This window comes from Schistocerca cancellata, chromosome 7, assembly GCF_023864275.1.
Source record: "Schistocerca cancellata isolate TAMUIC-IGC-003103 chromosome 7, iqSchCanc2.1, whole genome shotgun sequence".
Lineage (NCBI taxonomy): Eukaryota > Metazoa > Arthropoda > Insecta > Orthoptera > Acrididae > Schistocerca > Schistocerca cancellata.
In genome coordinates, this window is record NC_064632.1 from 375,498,413 (window position 1) to 375,521,289 (window position 22,877).

General features: G+C 43.6%; 1 protein-coding gene across 1 annotated transcript in view; it reads right to left on the bottom strand.

The window, feature by feature from the left end:
- The window catches only part of LOC126092784 (signal-induced proliferation-associated 1-like protein 1), a 175,578-nt gene that overhangs the window by 137,559 nt on the left and 15,142 nt on the right, over positions 1-22,877 (bottom strand). The window contains exon 3 of the mRNA XM_049908511.1: positions 13,617-13,913. Within this exon, the coding sequence (XP_049764468.1) occupies positions 13,617-13,913 (297 nt within the window). The remainder of the gene's footprint in view (positions 1-13,616; positions 13,914-22,877) is intronic.

Sequence of the window (22,877 nt, forward strand, 5' to 3'; positions counted from 1 at the left end):
CGCCGTCCTCCCGAATGCAAGTCCATTGTGGAGGAAAGAGAAGCAGTTGTATGAATATCAAGTGTTCGTGTGGAAAACCAGTAAAGAAGGGAAATCTGAAAGGAGTATATAGTGTCTGTACAAGGGAGATAAATTTGAAGGCAATATTACCGGAAGGGAAAAAAACGTAGATGAAGATGAGATGGGAGAAGAATTTCACAGAGCACTGGAAGACCTATGTCGACATTCCGTCAGAACTACTGATAGCCTTGGGAGATCCTGAAATAATAAGACTTTTGCATATGGTATGCAGGACATATGAGACAGGTGAAATAACCTCAGACTTAAAGAAGACCGTAGTAATTCCAATTCCAAAGAAAGTAGTTGCTGACAGGTGTGAAAATTACCGATCAATCAATTTAATAAGTCATAGTTCAAAAATACTAGCACGAATTCTTTACGGAAGAATGAAGAAAGTAGTAGAAGCTGACCTCTGGGAAGATGAGTTTGGATTCCGGAGTAATGTGAGTACACACGATGCTATACTGACCGTAAGACTGATCTTAGAAGATATATTAAGGAAAGACAAACCTACGTTTATAGCATTTGTACACTCAGAGAAACCTTTCGACAGTATTAAGTGGAATACTTTCTTTGAAATGCTGAAGATAGCAGGGGCGAAATACAGCGAGCGAAAGGCTATTTACTACTTGTACAGAAACCGGACGGTTGCGGTAAGAATTGAGGGGCATGAAAGGGAAGCTGTGGTTGAGAAGACAGTTGGGACAGTGCTGTAGCCTATCCCCAATGTTATTTAATCTGTACACTGAACAAGCAGTGAAGGAAACCAAAGAAAAATTGGGAGTAAGATTTAAAGGTCAGGGAGAAGAAATAAAAACTTTATGGTTTGCCGATATCATTGTAATCCTGTCAGAGACAGCAAAGGACATGGAAGAACAGTTGAACGGTATGGACAGCGTATTGGTAATGGAATGTAACTGAATTAAATCAGGTGATTCTGGGAGAACTAGATTGGGAAACGAGGCACCCAAAGCAGTAGATGAGTTTTGTTCTTTGGGCAGCAGAATAATTTATGATGGCCAAAGTAGAGAGGATATAATACGTACACTGGCCATGGTAAGAAAAGGGTTTCCGTAGAAGAGTAATTTGTTAATGTGAGAATAGATTTAATTGTCAGAAAGTCTTTTCTGAAGGTATTTGCCTGGGTGTAACCTTGTATCGAAGTGAAACATGGACGATAAATAGTTTAGACTAGAAGTGAATAGAGGCTTTTGAAATGTGGTGCTGCTGAAGAATGCTTAAGATTAAACTGGTAGATAGAATAACTATTGAGGAGGTACTGAGCAGAATTGGGGAGACAAGAAATTTGTGGCTCAAATGGTTCAAATGGCTCTGAGCACTATGGGACTTAACTTCTAAGGTCATCAGTCCCCTAGAACTTAGAACTACTTAAACCTAACTAACCTAAGGACATCACACACATCCATGCCCGAGGCAGGATTCGAACCTGCGACCGTAGCGGTCACGCGGTTCCAGACTGTAGCGCCTTTAACCGCTTGGCCACACCGGCCGCCAAATTTGTGGCAAAACTTGCCTAAAACAAGGGGTCGGGCGACAGTACACGTTCTGAGACATCGACCGATCACTAATTTAGTATTGGAGGGAAGTGTGGAGTAAAAATTGTAGAGGGACACCAAGAATTGAATCCAGTAAGCTGATTCAAAAGAATGTAGGTTGCAGTAGTTATCCGGAGATGATGAGGCTTGCACAGGATCGAGTAGCATGGAGAGCTTCATTAAACCAGTCTTAGGACTGAAGACCACAACAACGAACATCAGTTTCGAAGCATACCGGAAGCTTCATTTAGTTTCGCCACCGCGAGTCTCTTGACAGGTTGCCTCGTTTGTTACGATGGAGGTGGCTTGAAACAGCGCCACGTCGCCGCCTGGCGTCCACTCCACGCCTACACTTGCCAGGTCCAAGAAAAATGAGATTATATTTAGCCGAACATTCTGCACTAAACGCCGGACTACCTGTTTTAAAAAGCAGGAGAGTTGATTCAGTGTTACAGCTGGAGCGCTCAGAGCTCCGCGGAGTATTGTCGCTGGCCGTGAACAATCAAACGGGCGATACTGCGAGCCTTTTGATCTGCCGGCGGCGCCTTAAATGATCGCCGACCTCACAGTTCTAGCTGCTACGACGTACAGTTGTGCTACGTCGAGAAAATAGTAAGTTCAGGAAAAAAGTAAACAACTGTTTTGTAAGTATTCAGTGCGTTTATCAGGCTTCTGACTGACATTTTCTTTTCAGAAAAGGAGCAGAAAAATCAGGCGTCAAAGAGATCATGATAGGATGATAGTTGTCGCGTCCTAAAGAAAAGATCGTTACGTGGCTTTTATTCACTTCACTGCTGAGAAAAGCTGCTCACAACAGTATGTACACCCAAAAAGGCACATGATCTGTGTGTCATTTTTATGTAGTTGGGGAAATGATACTTTGCTGCACTGAATGACACCACCGAGACAAATTCGGCGTGCTGTAGTATCAGCCTTGCACCAACATTGAATTTTGCAGATCTATACCTTCTATCTGCAGTGACGGTAATAAATCATCGGGTGCAAACGAGACAGGAGTGCCGAAGTACTTCATTTCCCTTTCCAAACTGGAGGCCTCTTGGGATCTTTTTTTTTTTGTATAAGATATGATTGTTTTGGTAATCACATAAACTGGTAGGTTCAGATAGATTGAGATTTTCACTCTGCTGCGGAGTGTGCGTTGATATGAAACTTCCTGGCAGATTAAAACTGTGTGCCGGACCGAGACTCGAATTCAGGACCTTTGCCTTCCGCATGCAACTGCTCTGCCAACTGAGCTACCCAAGCACGACTCACGCCCCGTCCCCATAGCTTCAATTCCGCCAGTACCTCGTCTCCTACCTTCCAAACTCCGAAATGCAAAGGTCCCGAGTTCGAGTCTCGGTCCGGCACACAGTTTTAATCTGCCAGGAAGTTTCATTTCAGCGCACACTCCGCTGCAGAGTGAAAATCTCACTCTCGAAACATCCCCCAGGCTGTGGCTAAGCCATGTCTCCGCAATATCCTTTCTTCCAGGAGTGCTAGTTCTGCAAGGTTCGCAGAAGAGCTTCTGTGATGTTTGGAAGGTAGGAGACGAGGTACTGGCGGAAATGAAGCTGTGGAGACGGGTCGTGAGTCGTGCTTGGGTAGCTCAGTTGGCAGAGCACTTGCCCGCGAAAGGCAAAGGTCCGGATTTCGAGTCTCGGTCCGGCACACAGGTTTAATCTGCCACGAAGTTTCAGGTTCAGATAGTTTGAGAAAAGCCAGACGACTGAGGAATGTTAAAAATCCCATCATTCATTTGCCTCTCCAACAAACATAACTGTTCTGAGGACGCTCTGTTTTTGTCGTGGATGTCATCTATTAGCTTCTCTTTGTCCTGCAATGACAAATGTACGAGTAAGTTGTGCGTAGTAACGTCAGACACGAACGCTAGGCCTGGTACCCATTTTAGAACTGTCAGGCAATGCATTTCTTCCGCTTTCATTTCGATAAAGAGAGATTTTTTCCTCACGAGTGAAAAAGTACGTATCTGGAACTTTACCCCAACTCAGCCAACGAACTATGTCCCCATATTCCGCTTTCATATGCAGGATGAGTCAGGAGGAAAGTTACATGCTTTGAGGGGTGTTAGTATTAGTGATTCTAAATAAAAAACTTCAAACGAACATATTTTCTTAAACGTACCCAACAATTATCTGTTTGAAAAAAATCACAGGCGACAGTCGAATGTTCTCCTTCACCAGCACTCACTCGCGAACACAATCAGAGTTGCATTAGGCTCCGCAGATGTTGTCTTTACTGACCATTTCAATGCGCACTTCACTTGCGCATAGATGACGACGAGTCCGTGGAGTCATTTCATGCCTACCGTGGTCACCCGGACTTACTCCATTAGATTACTGTTTGTGGGGTTGGCTAAGGGCGAAGTCTACAAGCGCAGAGTGGACACAGTGGAGGAACTTCTTGTTCGTATTTCACATGCGTGTGCTCAGGTAAAGGATGATTCGATCCGGGACAGGCTCGTCTTCCCGAATGAGCTCAAATCAGCAACACAGCAGCTCTTTGTAACAGCTTCAAAATGCGTTGCGGTTGACGGTGGACTTCTTGAACACCTTTTGTGAGACAATGTACACAATTAAACAAAACGTTAGCTCATGATGTTTCACTTACTACCACCTGCATTTGTTCTGTTCCCCACTGTTTCCATTAGCTTGCTCGGAAACACTTAAGAACAAGACATAAGTTCACATGACATTTTTTTGTTCAGGATCACTAATACAATACATTTCCCTCAAAGCATGTACCTTTCTACCTGACTCGTCCTGTATTTTAAGAATCCTATGAACTTGCGGTGATTTACACCATTACGTTGAACAAAATTCACATACGTGACCACAACTTTCGTTAAATCTGTCCGCCCGCCTTCTTAGACGAGTGATAATTCTGTTCGCCTCTTTCGCTGAGTGGTCAGTGAGTGAATGCCACGCTGCGGACCCGGTTTCGATTCCCGGCCGGGGCAGGTATTTTTTTCCGCTCGGAAATCGTGTGTTGTGTTGCCTTAATCATCATCGTCGACACGCAAGTGGCCCAACTGAAAAGACTCACAACTCGGTGGGTACTCCCGGCCGCCAGTGCCATACGACAATTTCATTACATAACCATTTCCATTGTTTCAGAACACAGTGTCTCTTGGTGAATGAAGCAAATAACAGCTGAAACGTTTTTTTCCGAATTCAGTTTATTTTTTAAACGAGCAGCGAAACCCTGGTGACGCCCGATCATTTGTGGTGCATCCTCTGTGGCTACAGAATGGAGCATCTTCCATGGCGAATTCGTACTTTCTAAAACTGACCAACAAGCGGCTTCAAAAAATATCAAGTCATCTTGGGGTGTAATCGAGCGGTACCAAATTCAAGAGCTCCTCAGGTATTTGCAGCTCCATATCGACACCACGCACAAATACTGAAAGCTGAGCATAGTCAAAATATGGAAACACCACCAGAAATGCCTGTCCGAACAAAAAAGCAGATGCCAGCTAAACGTGCAGTATTCCGTATGCTTGTAAGTGCATTATGTCGGAGTTCAGTGCATTCGGACGTGGGCAAATGGCTGGTATTGTGGCTACTTCCGTAACGCCATGAGCCGAAGTGTTTGGTGTTTAAAGAGGCTCCTTATCGAAGATTTATACCGCATACAGGGGAAGCGATAAACGTCATCAGCTAAGGTACAACGCGGACGAAATTGTGTGTTGAGTTATCGTGACGAACTGCCACTGAAGGGCTGCAAAAACCACTGCACAGATGAATGTCAAACTCGCGAACCTTGTCAGGACCAAAACAACACGAAGAAAGCTCCATAAGCAGGAAATTGCAGTGTGCGCTGGAATTCCAAAACAACTCATCGGTGACTCAAATGCCCGTAACAGGAAAACGTGGTGCTGAAGTCGTACAGCCTAGACTATGGAGTGTACAGACTGTGAGAGATTGCGTTCGGCTCGCGCCTGACAGATACCGATCAGGTAATTGCAAAACGTCAGCTGAGTTCGTGCGCCGTTCCGTGCAGCGAACTTTTCTTCACTTCTTACTTTTTTTACTTTTGCTTGGTTCTTGATGGACACTGTATGTTTAAAGCTGATTGCACTTAACTGAAAAACATACACATCAAAAAAAGTTTTGCATCACCCCGGTTCCCAGAACTCCTGAAGATACACGTTGACTGCAGATATTGTACCACAGAAACAGCCTCACAGACACAGTCCTTTTGACTGTTCAGAGATGTCACTAAACCTGCCCAACGATTTAAACAACCACGCATCAGCAACGCCTATTAGAAGGAGGGGGTCCGACAGCCCATCAATTACAGTCATTCCACCAGGAAGGAAGTACACTGCTCGTGTTGACTGTAGTTCAACCATGTTAGAAGGTCAACACCCTGGTTCAAAGCGTCCGCATTGCTACTTTGTGCCAGGAAGGGCTCTCAACAAGGGAAATGTCCAGGCATCTCTGAGTGAACCAAAGCGATGTTGTTCAGACATGGAGAAGATACAGAGAGACAGGAACTGTCGATGACATGCCTCGCTCAGGCCGCCCAAGGGCTACTACTGCAGTGGATGACCGCTACCTACGGATTATGGCATGTTTAATAATGCTTTTCGTGCAGCCACAGGACGTCGTGTTAAGACTCAAACTGTGCGTAATAGGCTGCATAATGTGCAACTTCACTTCCGACGTCCATTGCGAGGTCCATATCTGCAACCACGACACCACGCAGCGCGGTACAGATTGGCCCAACAACATGCCGAATGAACCGCTCAAGATTGGCATCACGTTCTCTTCACCGATGTGTGTCGCATATGGCTCCAACCAGACAATCGTCGGAGACGTGTTTGGAGGGAACCCGGTAAAGTTAATGCCTTAGACACACTGTCCAGCTAGTACAACAAGGTGGATGTTACCTGCTGTTTTTGGGTGGCATTATATGGGGCCGATGTACGCCGCTGGTGGTCATGGGAAGCGCCGTAACGGCTGTACGATACGTGAATGCCATCCTCCGACCCATAGTGCAACCATATCGACAGCATTTTGACGAGGCATTCGTCTTCATGGACAACAATTCGCGCCCCCATCGTGCACATCTTGTGAATGACTCCCTTCACGATTACGACATCGCTCGACTAGAGTGGCCAGCATGTTGTTCAAACATGAACCCTATCGAACATGCCTGGGAGAAATTGAAAAGGGCTGTTTGTGGACTACGTGACCCACCAACCCCTCTCAGGGATCTACGCCGAATAGGACTGGGACAATCTGGACCAACAGTGCCTTGATGACATTGTGGATAGTATGTATGCATTGACGAATACATGCATGCATCAATGCAAGAGGACGTGCTACTGGGAATCAGAGGTACCGGTGTGTACAGCTTTCTGGACCACCACCTCTGAATGTCTCGCTGTATGGTGGTACAACATGCAAAAAAATGTATGTTAAATCTTATGGGACTTAACTGCTAAGGTCATCAGTCCCTAAGCTTACACGTTACTTAATCTAAATTATCCTAAGGACAAACATACACACCCATGCCCGAGGGGGGGACCAGCCGCACAGTCCATGATTGCAACATGCAATGTCTGGTTTTCATGAGCAATAAAAAGAGCAGAAATGATGTTTTTGTTGATCTCTATTCCAATTTTGTGCACAGGTTCCCAAACTATTGCAACCGAGGTGATGCAAAACCTTTTTTGATGTGTGCATTTTTTTCTTTTACTGTTATAGATGTGAAACATGGCGGGTGTTCGGTCATGATTTGGGCAGCGATGGTGTGACTAAAGTTGAGAGATGTGAGGTGCCAGGTGTGAGGGAAGGTAGGTCGCCGGATTGTGGTCATGCACTTCCCTCTTCCACAGGACGTATGGTTACTCTGCAAGGTCGCATTATTGTCAAGGATTATGGGACCATTCTGGCTCATCAGATCGATCTCACGGTGCAATATTTGATTCCCAACGGTGGTGATGTGTTCGCTGTCCGCACAGCTCACATCGTCCAGGGCTGGTTTTGTGAGCACGAGGATGAATTGCCGCGTCTCGTCTGGCCACCACAATCACCAAATCTCAACATTACTGAGCCCGTGTGGTCTACTTTGAAGAGAGGGGTGATGGAGCACTGTCTACCTCCATGTTGTCCGAACAGGCCACTATTTAGCAGTAATTACTTTAAGATTTCCTTGGAAACCATACATGACCAATCTTGACCCACTCCGAGACGACTGGAAGCTGTTTTTTAAAAAAAAAAAAAAAAAAAAAAAAAAAGTTCAAATGGCTCTGAGCACTATGGGACTTAACTGCTGAGGTCATCAGTCGCCTAGAACTTAGAACTACTTAAACCTAACTAACCTAACTAACCTAAGGACATCACAAACATCCATGCCCGAGGCAGGATTCGAACCTGCGACCGTAGCGGTCGCGCGGTTCCAAACTGTAGCGCCTAGAACCGCTCGGCCACTCCGACCGGCGCTGTTTTGAAAATCAACTGTTTTCCTACACCGTATTGCGCATGGTAGTGTTTTGTGTTTGTGATTTTTCCATACCTTTGTCCGCCATCTGTATGTCGGCCAGTGAATGAACTAATGCGGTATATTTCTGGAACTTCTGTGCTGAGAATTATTTTTTTAACAAACGGCTCCTGGTATGTCGCTTTTACGCCCGGCCACTAGCTTTTTACGTACTTTGCCCTTTAACTGCTCGTAAGGGGCTTCGTGGAAACGTAGTTAATGGCGCTGCACGTAGTACTTCTTATCAGAATTACATAGTTTTTGAGATACAATGCACTGCGAACGCCTTTCGCGCCCAATAAATAACAAGGGCCACATTTTTTTAGTTTTTATCGAACATGTCGAAAACCGCAGTTTATAGCGAAAATGCTTTCCATTACAAAATCCCACTAGCGTTCCCCACTGTTTTTTCTAATCGTTTTTTCTCTAGGACTGGAAAGGAAAAGTCGCCGACTGGAAAGGAAAAGTCGCAGATTATTAAAAATCGTGGTTTAATGACGAAAAATTAATGTTTATTGTTAAATAAAATGTGGTTGAGAAGAAATACTAAATATGTGTACGACATCTAAGCGCTGTACAACCGTATTGAGGGCTAAATTGTATTCTGGGGGTGTGACAGGGTGGAAGGGACGGGGCGGGGGGGATTTTATAGAGGGTTAAGAAGAGGTAGGTTGCCAGATTGTGGTCACGGACTTACTTCCTCCATAGGTTTGCAACCAGAAGAGCGAGCAGGAGGTTCCCCACTCTCTCTATCCCACTATTTTGCATGAGCAACTGTCCGCCCCCGGTAGCTGAGTGGTCAACGTGGCAGAATGTGAATCCTAAAGGCCCGGGTTCGATTCCCGGCTGGGTCGGAGATTTTCTCCGCTCATGGACCGGGTGTTGTGTTGTCCTAATCGTCATCATTGCATCCCCATCGACGCACAAGTCGCCGAAGTGGCGTCAAATCGAAAGACTTGCACCCGCTAACGGTCTACCCGACGAGAGGCCCTAGCCACACGACACTTACATTTACAAGAACAACAACAGGGTGTTCCAAATAGTTCAAATGGCTCTAAGCACTATGGGTCATCAGTCCCCTAGACTTAGAACTACTTAAACCTAACTAACCTAAGGACACCACACACATCAATTCCCGGGGTAGGATTCGAACCTGCGACCGTAGCAGCAGCGCCTAGAAACGCCTAGAGCCGCTCGGCCACAGCGACCGGCCAGGGTGTTCCACAAAATTATACCGACTCTCGCGCAGCTCATCTTATGAATATCTGGCAACGCTTTGTGCAGACATGCTCGCGGGTATTTATTTTCTACATCCACAAAGCGAGTTGACATTACATGGAATACGGACACGAGCTACTATTAACAGTAACGCAAGAAAAAGATATGGACAGAACCTAGTTAAATTCTCTGCACACCATTCTTCACTGCTAGGGAGGAAATCGATTCTTAGTCATCCTGCAGTGTTCTGGGAAAGGCAAGTTCCTCACCACGAGCGCTGCTCTCTTTTCAGTTTGCAGACACGCTATGCCTCCTCATTCCCTGTCCAGTACTGTCATGTGAGTAGACAAAATAACTTCACTGACCTGTTTATATAGTGGAATTATTTTCAGTTTATTAAGTGAATACTTTATTAGCAGTTGTTGAGACAGCCATTACGCAAAAAAAGTTTTACAGCTGGAACTGTGAACTGTCTATTGCACTGAAAAACGTGTCCTGCAATATGTATGCGGCAGTGTTGATTTCGTTGTCTCATCTGGCAATGGTTGGAATACACCACTCAGCATGAGGGGTATCACCCCAACCTCTGTTCTCCCAACATCTGACGTGACCCAGAGGCCTTTCCCGGAAGAACGCTACAACTGCAGTACAAAAGGGGCTCTGAGCACTATGGGACTTAACTCCTGAGGTCATCAGGCCCCTAGAACTTAGAACTACTTAAACCTAACTAACCTAAGGACATCACACACATCCATGCCCGAGGTCGAACCTGCGACCGTAGCGGTCGCGCGGTTCCAGACTGTAGCGCCTAGAACCTCTCGGCCACTCTGGCCGGCAACTGCAGTACAGGATGACGAAGAATCGATTTCCCCTCTATCACTGTAGAACAGTATGCAGAGATTTACGTAGTATCTGCCTATAACCTTTTCCTGCATTAGTATTATAAGTAACTCATGTCTGCAACCAAAGTAGTGCTAACACTTTTTGTGCAAGATAAACGACCGCCGGGAGCGACTGTGTACTGCTTCGCCAGCGAATCATATAGTGAGCTGCAGAAGGCTCTTATACAATTCTTTTGCACTCAGATGTGGTGCACACAGTTGATAGTTGCTCTTAACCCACTTCGTTTATTTAACAGCTTTGTGAAGTACCCTGCAGTTGATATTTGTGACTTAGTGAGTTAGAGAGAGAGAGAGAGAGAGAGAGAGAGAGAGAGAGAGAGAGTGGGAAATCGCCTGCTCGTTCTTCAGCTCGCACATATACGAAGAAGGAAAGTGCGTGGCGACGTACCTTTTCTCACGCGTCTAACGTCACCCCCCTCCCCCTCCCAAAATCACAAATGGTTCAAATGGCTCTGAGCACTATGGGACTTAACAGCTGTGGTCATCAGTCCCCTAGAACTTAGAACTACTGAAACCTATCTAACCTAAGGACATTACACACATCCATGCCCGAGGCAGGATTCGAACCTGCGACCGTAGCAGTCGCACGGTTCCGGACTGCGCGCCTAGAAGCGCGAGACCACCGCGGCCGGCGCCCAAAATCACACTTCCCCACTGACTGTCTTTGCACTCAGATGCGGTGCGCACAGTTGATTGTTGCTCTTAACCCACTTCATTTATTTAACAATAATCATTAATTTTATACCATTAACACACTATTTTTAATGTACTGAGATTTTTCCATCCCCTACAATGAAGAAACTATAAACCCCAGAAAAAAAACGAACGTGACCCTTTCTGTGGGAAATTTAATGTAACAGAATTTTATACTGGGCAACTTTTTCACTAGGAGCCACGGTTTTCGAGATATTAAAGAAAAACTAAAACAAGTGACTTTTAAACCCCCCCCCCCCGCCCTCCCCGCCCCCGTCCATGTTAACAGACCACTGGTCAGGATTTTATGTTATTCTATTAATAAAAGCTGTTTCAGAACACGAGTACATTGAAGATCTCTCGGAAACGCGCTGGTATTGGTACGATTTGTTGTCCGACCTCCTGCGGGGATCTCAAAGAGCAAACATGGAGGAAATGGACAGCGACGGCGGGTAGGAGGCGCTCGATGGGAATGTGGATCGGCCGTGAGGCATGATGAGATAGTCCGCACAGTTGCGGAAAGCAGTGTCCCGTATGGGGTAGTGCTTAACTCACCTGCCTAGAAAGCGGCAGATCTAGGGTTCGAGTCGCGCTCCGGTAAACATTTTCACTCGTCGCCGCAGACTCCGCGTAATGTCCCGATGCAGCTGACAGCAATGATCTTTCCTTTTCCTTAACGTTCTCCTCCTCTTCACCTTCAATTTACGTAAGATTTGTCAGTATTTTCTACGCTTTTTGTTCTGGTTGAGTGGCAGTTGGTATTTTTACAAAATGGTCAACGTGTTTTGAATATTACGCGCATTTGCGTAATCCATGCTTAATTTGTAAATTACCTACAGTGACAACTCACTCTTTATAGAGGGTGGCCGAAACATTGTGAAAAGCATGCAACGGTGTTGCACTGTAGCTTGCGCTGAGAAATAATTGTTAAGAAAAAATATCTATACGCTGCGCCGTTTTCGAGTTAATTAACACTAAAGTTTCCCACTCAGGCCGTTTCAAGCGCAAATTCAAGTAGCCCACCAGAGAACGTGTCGCCAGATTTATTCTTCAAATGGTTCAAATGGCTCTAAGCACTATGGGACTTAACTTTAAGGTCATCAATCCCCTAGAACTTAGAACTAATTAAACCTAAATAACCTAACGACATCACACACATCCATGCCCGAGGTAGGATTCGAACCTGCGGCCGTAGCGGTCGCGCGGTTCAAGACTGTAGCGCCTAGAACCGCTCGGCCACCCTGGCCGGCAAATTTGTTCTTCGTTTGGTTCCTAAAACCGAACAAAGAGCTATACAAAGCTTGGGCATGGGATGCTAGTTAGGATAGAAGCCCTTGAATTTTCGCGCGCAATGGCCTAATTCGCTAACTCCAATGCTAATTACTTCCGAAACGGTACAACGTATCGAATTTTTGTCTTATCAATTATTTCTCAGGTCAACCTATCCTGCAACACTCTTAGGAGCTTTACAGACTGTTTCTGACCATATTGCATCTATATGACATCAAATATTACAGAAGATACACCCGAAGACAGAAAAAAATGGTTCAAATGGCTCTGAGCACTATGGGACTTAACATCTGTGGTCATCAGTCCCCTAGAACTTAGAACTACTTAAACCTAACTAACCTAAGGACATCACACACATCCACGCCAGAGGCAGGATTTGAACCTGCGACCGTAGCAGTCGCGCGGGTCCGGACTGAGCGCCTAGAACCGCTAGACCCTGCGGCCGGCGAAGACAGAACAAAAAATGCGACCCACCACAAAAGAATTGTCTGATTGCGACGGAAATCGATAGATGTAATGGATATGTACAGCCAACAAATGATTCCAGTATCAGAAAAATTGGATGATTAGGCCTTGTAACCGAGCGGTTCTAGGTGCTTCAGTCCGGAACCGCGCTGTTGCTGCAGTCGCAGGTTCGAATCCTGCCTCGGGCATGGATGTGTGTGGTGTCCTTAGGTTAGTTAGGTTTAAGTAGTTCTAAGTCTATGGGACTGATGATCTCAGATGTTAAGTCCCATAGTGCTCAGAGCCATTTGAACCATTTGATTTATTCGAGAGAAAAACCTACACACATTGAAGAAATCAATAACGCGTTGGTCCATATCTGGACCTTATGCAAGAAGTTATCCTGCTTGGCCATGATTTATAGAGCTGAGGAATACTGTGCCTAATTCTGTCCAACTGGCGGGTCAGATCGTCAAAATCCCGAGCTGGTCGATGGGCCCTTCCATTACATTAATAAGGAAGTCCAAGAAACTTTTCATAAATTCGAAGGAATAAAAATTGAAAACGGCTGGACGCTAAACCGCTACTTTACACTTCATAACTCCAATGCATGATCACTACACCACGATGACCTGAGGAAATTTCACACTTATTGTTGTAACTTAGATGTAATGAAAGCTTTAACTGCTGATACGTCATTATGTTACGTTTGAGCATACAAATCATACCAAGACCGCCGTGTTTTAATAAATCTTCTATGTGACGTTGCCTTGAAGCGGCATACTTTAATTACACGCAAGTTATGATAAGGAAATTTTCAACTACGAAATCCAAGATGGCGCCCCCAAATACCCCCTATCGAACACTAACGAGAGTCGATATCAGTTCCTGCTGACTTCGATACTTCGCGTGACGTCGAGTGTGCGCCTGCAGCGGAACTCACCTGCTGGGGGTGGACTTGGCGCCGTTGGTGGCGGACCAGAAGCGGTGCAGCTTGAGGCGCGCGCGGGGGCTGCGCTCGGAGGCGGCACCGGGGGACGCGGCCGCTGCGGCAGCGGAGGCGGCGGGGGCGGAAGGCCGCTCGTCGACGAGGGCGTTGGCGGCGTTGTCGCGCTGCGGGGGCGGCTCGACGCGGCCGCGCAGGTACTCGGCGGGCCCCGGGCTGCGCTGGTCCAGCACCGGCCGGAACTCCTCCACCAGCGCGAAGAAGCTCTCCCCGCCGCCGCCGGCGCAGCCGTTCCTGCGGATCACACACCTTGTAAGTAGGCTGTTTAGGTTTTTATGTTGGTAACGTCACGTAGCGCTCTGTATGAAAATCACTGGCTGTGCTGTGTGCAGTCTGTGGCTAGTTTGCATTGCTGGAATATTCGCTTGTGTAGTGTTGGGCAGTTGGATGTGAACAGCGCGTAGCGTTGCGCAGTTGGAGGTGAGCCGCCAGCAGTGGTGGATGTGGGGAAGAGAGACGGCAGAGTTTTGAAAGCGGACGATCTGGACATGTGTCCGTCAGAAAAACGAAATTTTTAAGACTTGATGTCATGAACTAATATATATATATATATATATATATATATATATATATATATATATATTATGACTTTCGAACACTATTAAGGTAAATACATTGTTTGTTCTCTATCAAAATCTTTCATTTGCTAACTATGCCTATCAGTAGTTAGTGCCTTCAGTAGTTAGAATCTTTTATTCAGCTGGCAGTATTGGCGCACACTGTATTGCAGTCGTTTGAGGAACGAATATTTTTGTGAGGTAAGTGATTCATGAAAGGTGAAAGTTATTGTTAGTAAGGGCCATTTTTTTGTAGGGAATATTGAAAGTCAGATTGCGTTGCGCTAAAAATATTGTGTGTCCGTTTAGTGTTGATCAGAATAAGTGAAGAGAGAAATGCCTGAGTACGTTCAGTTCTGCTCAGCTGTTTGAAAATCAAATAACGTAAGAGGTTAACCAGTACAGTAACTGATAAATTTTTCTAAGGGGATGTTTCAAAACACACTGTAGCGTCGACGTTAATGCTCCCACACAGACAGTTTAACGCGGCAGTTTCAACTTTTTTTCCCTTTATAGTTATTTCATCCTCTAGCCCGATGTGGGCGGGGGAATGGCTGTCAGTCCTATGGTAGATATTTTGAAACATATTATAATATATTATCAGAAGAAAGAAAACTGGCGTTCTACGGATCGGAGAGTGGAATGTCAGATCCCTTAATCGGGCAGGTAGGTTAGAAAATTTAAAAAGGGAAATGGATAGGTTAAAGTTACATGTAGTGGGAATTAGTGAAGTTCGGTGGCAGGAGGAACAAGACTTTTGGTCAGGCGAATACAGGGTCATAAATCCAAAGTCAAATAGGGGTAATGCAGGAGTAGGTTTAATAATGAATAAAAAAAATAGGAATGCGGGTAAGCTACTACAAACAGCATAGTGAACGCATTATTGTGGCCAATATAGACACGAAGCCAACGTCTACTACAATAGTACAAGTTTATATGCAGATGACTAAGAAATTGAAGAAATGTATGATGAAATAAACGAAATTATTCAGATAGTGAAGGGAGACGAAAATTTAATAGTCATGGGTGACTGGAATTCGGTAGTAGGAAAAGGGAGAGAAGGAAACATAGTAGATGAATATGGATTGGGGCTAAGAAATGAAAGAGGAAGCCGCCTGGTAGAATTTTGCACAGAGCACAACTTAATCATAGCTAACACTTGGTTTAAGAATCATGATAGAAGGTTGTATACATCGAAGAACCCTGGAGATACTGGATGGTATCAGATAGATTATATAATGGTAAGACAGAGATTTAGGAACCAGGTTTTAAATTTTAAGACATTTCCAGGGACAGATGTGGACTGTGACCACAATCTATTGGTTATGAACTGTAGGTTAAAACTGAAGAAATTGCAAAAAGGCGGGAATTTAAGGAGATGGGACCTGGATAAACTGACTAAACCAGAGGTTGTACAGAGTTTCAGGGAGAGCGTAAGGGAACAAATGGCAGGAATGGGGGAAAGAAATACAGTAGAAGAAGAATAGGTAGCTTTGAGGGATGAAGTAGTGAAGCCAGCAGAGGATCAAGTAGGTAAAAAGACGAGGGCTAGTAGAAATCCTTGGGTAACAGAAGAAATATTGAATTTAATTGATGAAAGGAGAAAATATAAAAATGCAGTAAATGAAGCAGGCAAAAACGAATACAAACGTCTCAAAAATGAGATCGACAGGAAGTGCAAAATGGCTAAGCAGGGATGGCTAGAGGATAAATGTAAGGATGTAAAGGCTTATCTCACTAGGGGTAAGATAGATACTGCCTACAGGAAAATTAAAGAGACCTTTGGAGAAAAGGAATATCAAGAGCTCAGATGGAAACCCAGTTCTAAGCAAAGAAGGGAAAGCAGAAAGGTGGAAGGAGTATATAGAGGATCTATACAAGGGCGATGTACTTGAGGACAATATTATGGAAATGGAAGAGGATGTAGATGAAGATGAAATGGGAGATACGATACTGCGTGAAGAGTTTGACAGAGCACTGGAAGACCTGAGTCGAAACAAGGCCCCGGGAGTCAACAACATTCCATTAGAACTACTGACGGCCTTGGGAGAGCCAGTCCAGACAAAACTCTACCATCTGGTGAGCAAGATGTATGAGACAGGCAAAATACCCTCAGACTTCAAGAGGAATATAATAATTCCAATCCCAAAGAAAGCAGGTATTGACAGATGTGAAAATTACCGATCTATCAGTTTAATAAGTCACGGCTGCAAAATACTAACGCGAATTCGTTACAGACGAATGAAAAAACTAGCAGAAGCCGACCTTGGGGAAGATCAGTTTGGATTCCGTAGAAATATTGGAACACATGAGGCAATACTGACCCTAAGGCTTATCTTAGAAGCTAGATTAAGGAAAGACAAACCTACGTTTCTAGCATTTGTAGACTTAGAGAAAGCTTTTGGCAATGTTGACTGGAATACTCTCTTTCAAATTCTGAAGGTGGCAGGGGTAAAATACAGGGAGCGAAAGGCTATTTACAATTTGTATAGAAACCAAATGGCAGTTATAAGAGTTGAGGGGCATGAAAGGTAAACAGTGGTTGGGAAGGGAGTGAGACAGGGTTGTAGCCTCTCCCCGATGTTGTTCAATCTGCATATTGAGCAGGCAGTGAAGGAAACAAAAGAAAAATTCGGAGTAGGTATTAAAATCCATGGAGAAGAAGTAAAAACGTTGAGGTTCGCCGATGACATTGTAATTCTGTTAGAGACAGCAAAGGACTTGGAAGAGCAGTTGGTCGGAATGGACAGTGTCTTGAGAGGAGGATATAAGATGAACATCAACAAAAGCAAAACGAGGATAATGGAATGTAGTCGAATTAAGTCAGGTGATGTTGAGGGTATTAGATTAGGAAGTGAGACACTTAAAGTAGTAAAGGAGTTTTGCTATTTGGGGAGCAAAATAACTGATGATGGTCGAAGTAGAGAGGATATAAAATGTAGACTGGCAATGGCAAGGAAAGCGTTTCTCAAGAAGAGGAATTTGTTAACATCGAGTATAGATTTAAGTATCAGGAAGTCGTTTCTGAAAGTATTTGTATGGAGTGTAGCCATGTATGGAAGTGAAACATGGACGATAAATAGTTTGGACAAGAAGAGAATAGAAGATTTAGAAATGTGATGCTACAGAAGAATGCTGAAGATTAGATGGATAGATCACATAACTAATGAGAAGGTATTAAACAGAATTGGGGAGAAGAGAAATTTGTGGCGCAACTTGACTAGAAGAAGGGATCAGTCTGTAGGACATGTTCTGAGGCATCAAGGGATCACCAATTTAGTATTGGAGGGCAGCGTGGAGGGTAAAAATCGTAGAGGGAGACCAAGAGATGAATACACCAAGCAGATTCAGAAGGATGTAGGTTGCAGTAGGTACTGTGAGATAAAGAAGCTTGCGCAGGAGAGAGTAGCATGGAGAGCTGCATCAAACCAGTCACAGGACTGAAGACCACAACAACAAACGTTATAAAACTGGGCACGGTGGTTGAGAAAAATGAATGTTTGACACAATAAAAAGACAGACCGTCAGTCGCATATTTAAAAAAATAAGAGGCTGATTGTTGATTACTTAAAATATTGTCACGGACGAAATGGTAAATGAATGTTTTACAAACTTTCAAAGACAGATTGTTGCACATATTAAAAGGTGAACAGACGATGTGTTGACTGTTTAAGATAGACACATACCCGTGTGTAGTGATGAGTGGATGTAGACTGCCAGAGAATGGGGAGTCAGGGGAACGTAGCAGTCGAGGTAGTGCTTAACAGGGTGTTTGTGTAGGTGGATGTTTGGAGGCGGTATTTGGGACAGAGGAGAGGGACGCTGTTCCGCACCACACAGTAGGTTGGTCAAGAAAAATCATTTTTTTCTGTGATCTATTATTCACTATTTGGATAGACCTAAATGCAGTCATAGTAGAATATAACACATCTCTTTTCTTCGTAATGTGGCTACGGATAAGACACAAACCATTCCGATTTATAAGATCGAATGTCCTTTGCAGAAACTTAAGACAGAGTAGGACAGATTGTAGTTGGAATTGTTGTTGTTGTTGTTGTGGTCTTCAGTACTGAGACTGGTTTGATGCAGCTCTCCATGCTACCCTATCCTGTGCAAGCCTCTTCATCTCCCAGTACCTACTGCAACCTTCATCCTTCTGAATCTGCTTAATGTATCCATCTCTTGGCCTCCCTCTACGATTTTTACCCTCCACGCTGCCCTCCGATGCTAAATTTGTGATCCCTTGATGCCTCAGAACATGTCCTACGAACCGATCCATTCTTCTAGTCAAGTTGTGCCACAAATTTCTCTTCTCCCCAATTCTATTCAATACCTCCTCACTAGTTATGTGATCTACCCATCTAATCTTCAGCATTCTTCTGTAGCACCACATTTCGGATGCTTCTATTCTCTTATTGTCTAAACTATTTATCGTCCATGTTGGAATTACACGGCGTTTAACATTGTGTGAGAGATAGTAGCTTCAAGGGTCCCACAGTTTGATTCAGTTATAAATAAAAATTGCTGTCAACCAAGATACCAATCACATATTTGCTGACGTGCAGCATACTTATTTCGCTGGTCTGTCTGCAAATGATGTATCGCGCCCCCACCCCCACTCCCTTTTTCTCCACAACCACCCCACCCGTTAGACATACGGAGAGCAACTGCCACTGCCACTAAGCACAGCAGTTCATTATCCGCAGCAGAAATTCACGACACAGTGGCTTTCGAAATATTGAGAGAATAGGCTTGGAAGATTCCTCGCATGTAATGGGCTCGTAGGAGCCATTTTAGGGGATATCGTTGGCGATATCGCCAGCGAACTGTGGCTAGCGTGTGGGTGACGCAAGCCACTGTGCTGGGTATCCTAACAACACAACGCTAATAAGGTTTATGCTTTTTGATGAAGTGGTCTGGTTGTGAACGAAGGACAAACAATATTTATTATTAGTTTAAGATATTTTATGTAACTGATTTTAAAATGTAATGTATCGATGCATTTTCTGTTGTATTAAAAAGTAATAAGTTTGAAATTAAGTAAGAATGCGTCTGTAGAGGGTGTTACGCATATAGGAGCAGAGAGGGAGATTTCTGCACGTCGTAAAAATGCGCCTTGGTGATGTGTGGGAGGAGGACACATTTTGATTGGCTTACCTGTTCAGTTTCTTGGGCACGTTTTGAGCAGAGAAGGAGATAATTGAGAAAATCTGCAATTCAAAATCGAAAGCAGAAGACCACGAGGAAGAGGAACAAGTAGCTGGTTGGCTCGAGCTAGAAAGATTACCTTCCCACCTCTTTGTATTACATTAAGGAGAGCTGAAGATCGCTGCGGGTGAAGATGTCTAGTCGAAGATTCGATAACATACGAAATGAACGCAGAACTGACGACATTCAGCATAGAGTAAACTTGCACCCCCTTTAGGAGAGGCCGTGCACCTGCATGTCTGTGCTCAAGGCACGTAAAAAGACCTGCTTCTGATCCTGGGCGCTCAGACCTGAAGTCTAGTTGAAGTGCCGCTTGTCGGCGTCTTCTGGAACTACTCGCAAGTGAGTCACAAAATGTTTCGCATAGTCATACAGTAAATACATTTAGGTGACAGAAGTCACGGGATAGCGACATATAAAATACTTCTGACAAATGACAGTATATACTTAAAAAAAATAAACGACTAAGTCGCTAAGCAAATAAGTAAACTGTACCCCATACAATTTTTGTTCACGTCACCTCAGCATCTACCGAAAGCGAAATATTATATTTATTTAGCGTGTGGCTTACAGAATTATATTTTACAAGTATATACAATTACGTGGACATAAGATAGGGTGTCCTTTCGTCCCGTTTTTCCCGGGACAGTCCGGTTTTTTACCAAAATGTCTTGCTGTCCCGAAAGCTTTTTGGGGGACGCTCAAATGTCCCGTTTTTTTTATGATTCCGCTTGGTTAGAGTATTTTAAGTTACTGGTTGTTTGACTTGCTATTAACTGCGCAATTATTTACGCTAGGAAGCGTGTGATAACTTTCAGCTAACCCCAAACATGTACCGAACTGTCAAAAATCGCAAGTAATTTTAAATATTAAAGAATGGTGTTCACCATTTCTCACACCTTTTAAAGCATTTGACTGGGTTAATACTGAAAAGGAGCAGCTACACTGGAATGATATTCAGGACTGTTGTGTTTTTGTTAAAATTATTGTACCAAATTTTCCTGTTGATGAAGACGAACTGTTCGATGAATTTTCATGTGCACAGAAATTCATAAAAAGTGGAGACAAAGAAAGTGTTAGTGCAACGTGGTGTAAAATATTTGCTTATTTCAAAAGTAAAAACATTAACATGAAAAACATGATTCATTTGGTGGAGTTTTGTCTGGCAATTCCTGGGTCAAATGCTGCTGTGGAACGTGTATTTTCGTTAGTAAACTCTTTGTGGTCAGATGAAAAAAAAAAAAAAAAAAAAAAAAAAAAAAAAAAAAAAAAAAAAAAAAAAAAAACAGAATGAAAGTTGAAACAGTGAGGGCCTTGCTCATTCTCAAAACACACTTTAATGGTGTATCGTGTACTGACTTTTATGATACAATTTAAAACGAAAATGCACTTCTTGATAAAGTACATAAAAGTGAAAAGTACGGTGATAGTGTGGCAGAATATTTGTAAAAAGTGATTTGGGATAATCTGAGAGCACGTTATAAAGGTAAACTTGTATCTGTATTAAATTTAGTCAGTACAATATTTATGTCCCGTTTTTTTCTTCATTGTCCCAGGTTTTTCACTAGTTTATTTTAAATGTCCCCTTTTTCAATGAAAATGAAATGGACACTCTAACATAAGATAAAATGATATAAATCAGTACGAGCAGATATACAGGGTGTAAATTTTAAGTTGACAAACCAGAAGACCTCGAAAACTAAGCTTCACACGAAAAAAAGGTGTAGGATCCAAAGCTGATTATTTTCGAGGGGGACATCTGCTGGTGCTAAAATTAGCCCGCCACCCCAGCAGCCTGGGGTTGGGGCGGGAGGCAACTAAAGTTTCAAATGGGAACTCCCATTTTTTATTGAAGAACCAGATTCTACATAAAAACTACGTACATTTGTCTTAAACATTTATTTTGATTCTTGGTAGTTGCCGCTGTAATTCAAGAAAATCGATGTTCTCATTTTTGCGTGGAAAATGGTTACGGATAAATAAAAAATACTTATTTACTTCGTAGGAAGTTTGGTTAGTTCGTTAGCTAGTCAGACGATTTGTTTGATAATTTCAAGTTGTGTGGCCTCATGACCACGAAACAAACAAAACTTATCCGAACCTGCGGAAAAAATTAATATTTTGGCCAACATTTGTAAAACTCTGACTCCTCTCTCTCAAACCCCACTCTATGGGGAGAGAGGGGGAGTTTTAGTTCTAACGAATCAAAATTTACGAAGTAAATAAGTATTTTTTATTTATCCGTAACCATTTTCCACGCAAAAAATGAGAACATGAATTTTCTTGAATTACAGCGCCAACTACCAAGAATCAAAACAAATGTTTAAGACAAAACGTACGTGGTTTTTTATCTAGAATATGATTCAGCAATAAAATATGGGGGTTCAAATTTTAAATTTTAAATGTGCCTTCCGCCCCACCCCCATGGGGCTGGGGTGGCGGGCTAATTTTAGCACCAGCAGATTTCCCCCTCGAAAATAATCAACTTTGGATTCTACACATTTTTTCGTGTGAAGCTTATTTTTCGAGTTATTCTGGTTTGTCAACTTAAAATTTACACCCTGTATAAAGGGTGCTAAAAAAAACAGACAATCTTTAGGGACAGGTTCCTTACACCAAAACAAGAAAAAATGTCTAGTAAAAAATGACTGTAAAGCGCATACTTTGGGAGATATGACCACTTGTTCATCTTTTCGATACTATCAGACATCTCTTGTGCTGCAAGGTCTTTGCTTTTCACATTTTGGGAGGAGGTAGTAATGGACCAAACCAAGAAAAAAATGCCTAGTAAACATGGGCTCTGAAATCCATTCCTTGAGAACTACGAGCACTTGTTCTGTCGAAGAGATGTGTTCCACACTAGCAAACATGGCCAAGCGCTCATAGCTCTTGAAGTAAGCATTTTAGACTCCATGTTTACTGGATCTTTTCCTCGTTTTGATCGATACTTCCTCCTCATGAAATATGGAAAGGCAAGACCTTGCAGCTGAAGAGATCTGTTTCCCAGCATCAAAGACGAGCAAGTGCTCATACCCCGTACGGTGTGCATTTCAGAATCCACGTTAGACTTTTTTTTACTTTTTTCTGTATAAGGAACCTGTCGCTAATGTTCGTTGTTTTTTTTTTTTTTTTTTGGGGGGGGGGGGGGGCACTCTAATGAAAGATGGAGAACCGGCAGCAGCTAAAAGAAGCTGAGATATCTATTTTCTATCATCGCTGGACATACAAAGACTTCAGCCGGTTAATTGTTGCACGTATTACTTCTACGAAGTCTTCCCAGGTTCCAACGAATTTTCTTTTTGAGCAATCTTGCAAAATGTGCCCCAGTGTTTGTCCCCATGTCCCGCAGTCGCATTGGTCATCAAAGGTGGTTCGCCATTTGGATGGCGTTGCTTTGGTCACGGCGTGGCCATTTCTGACACGACTGAGGGAG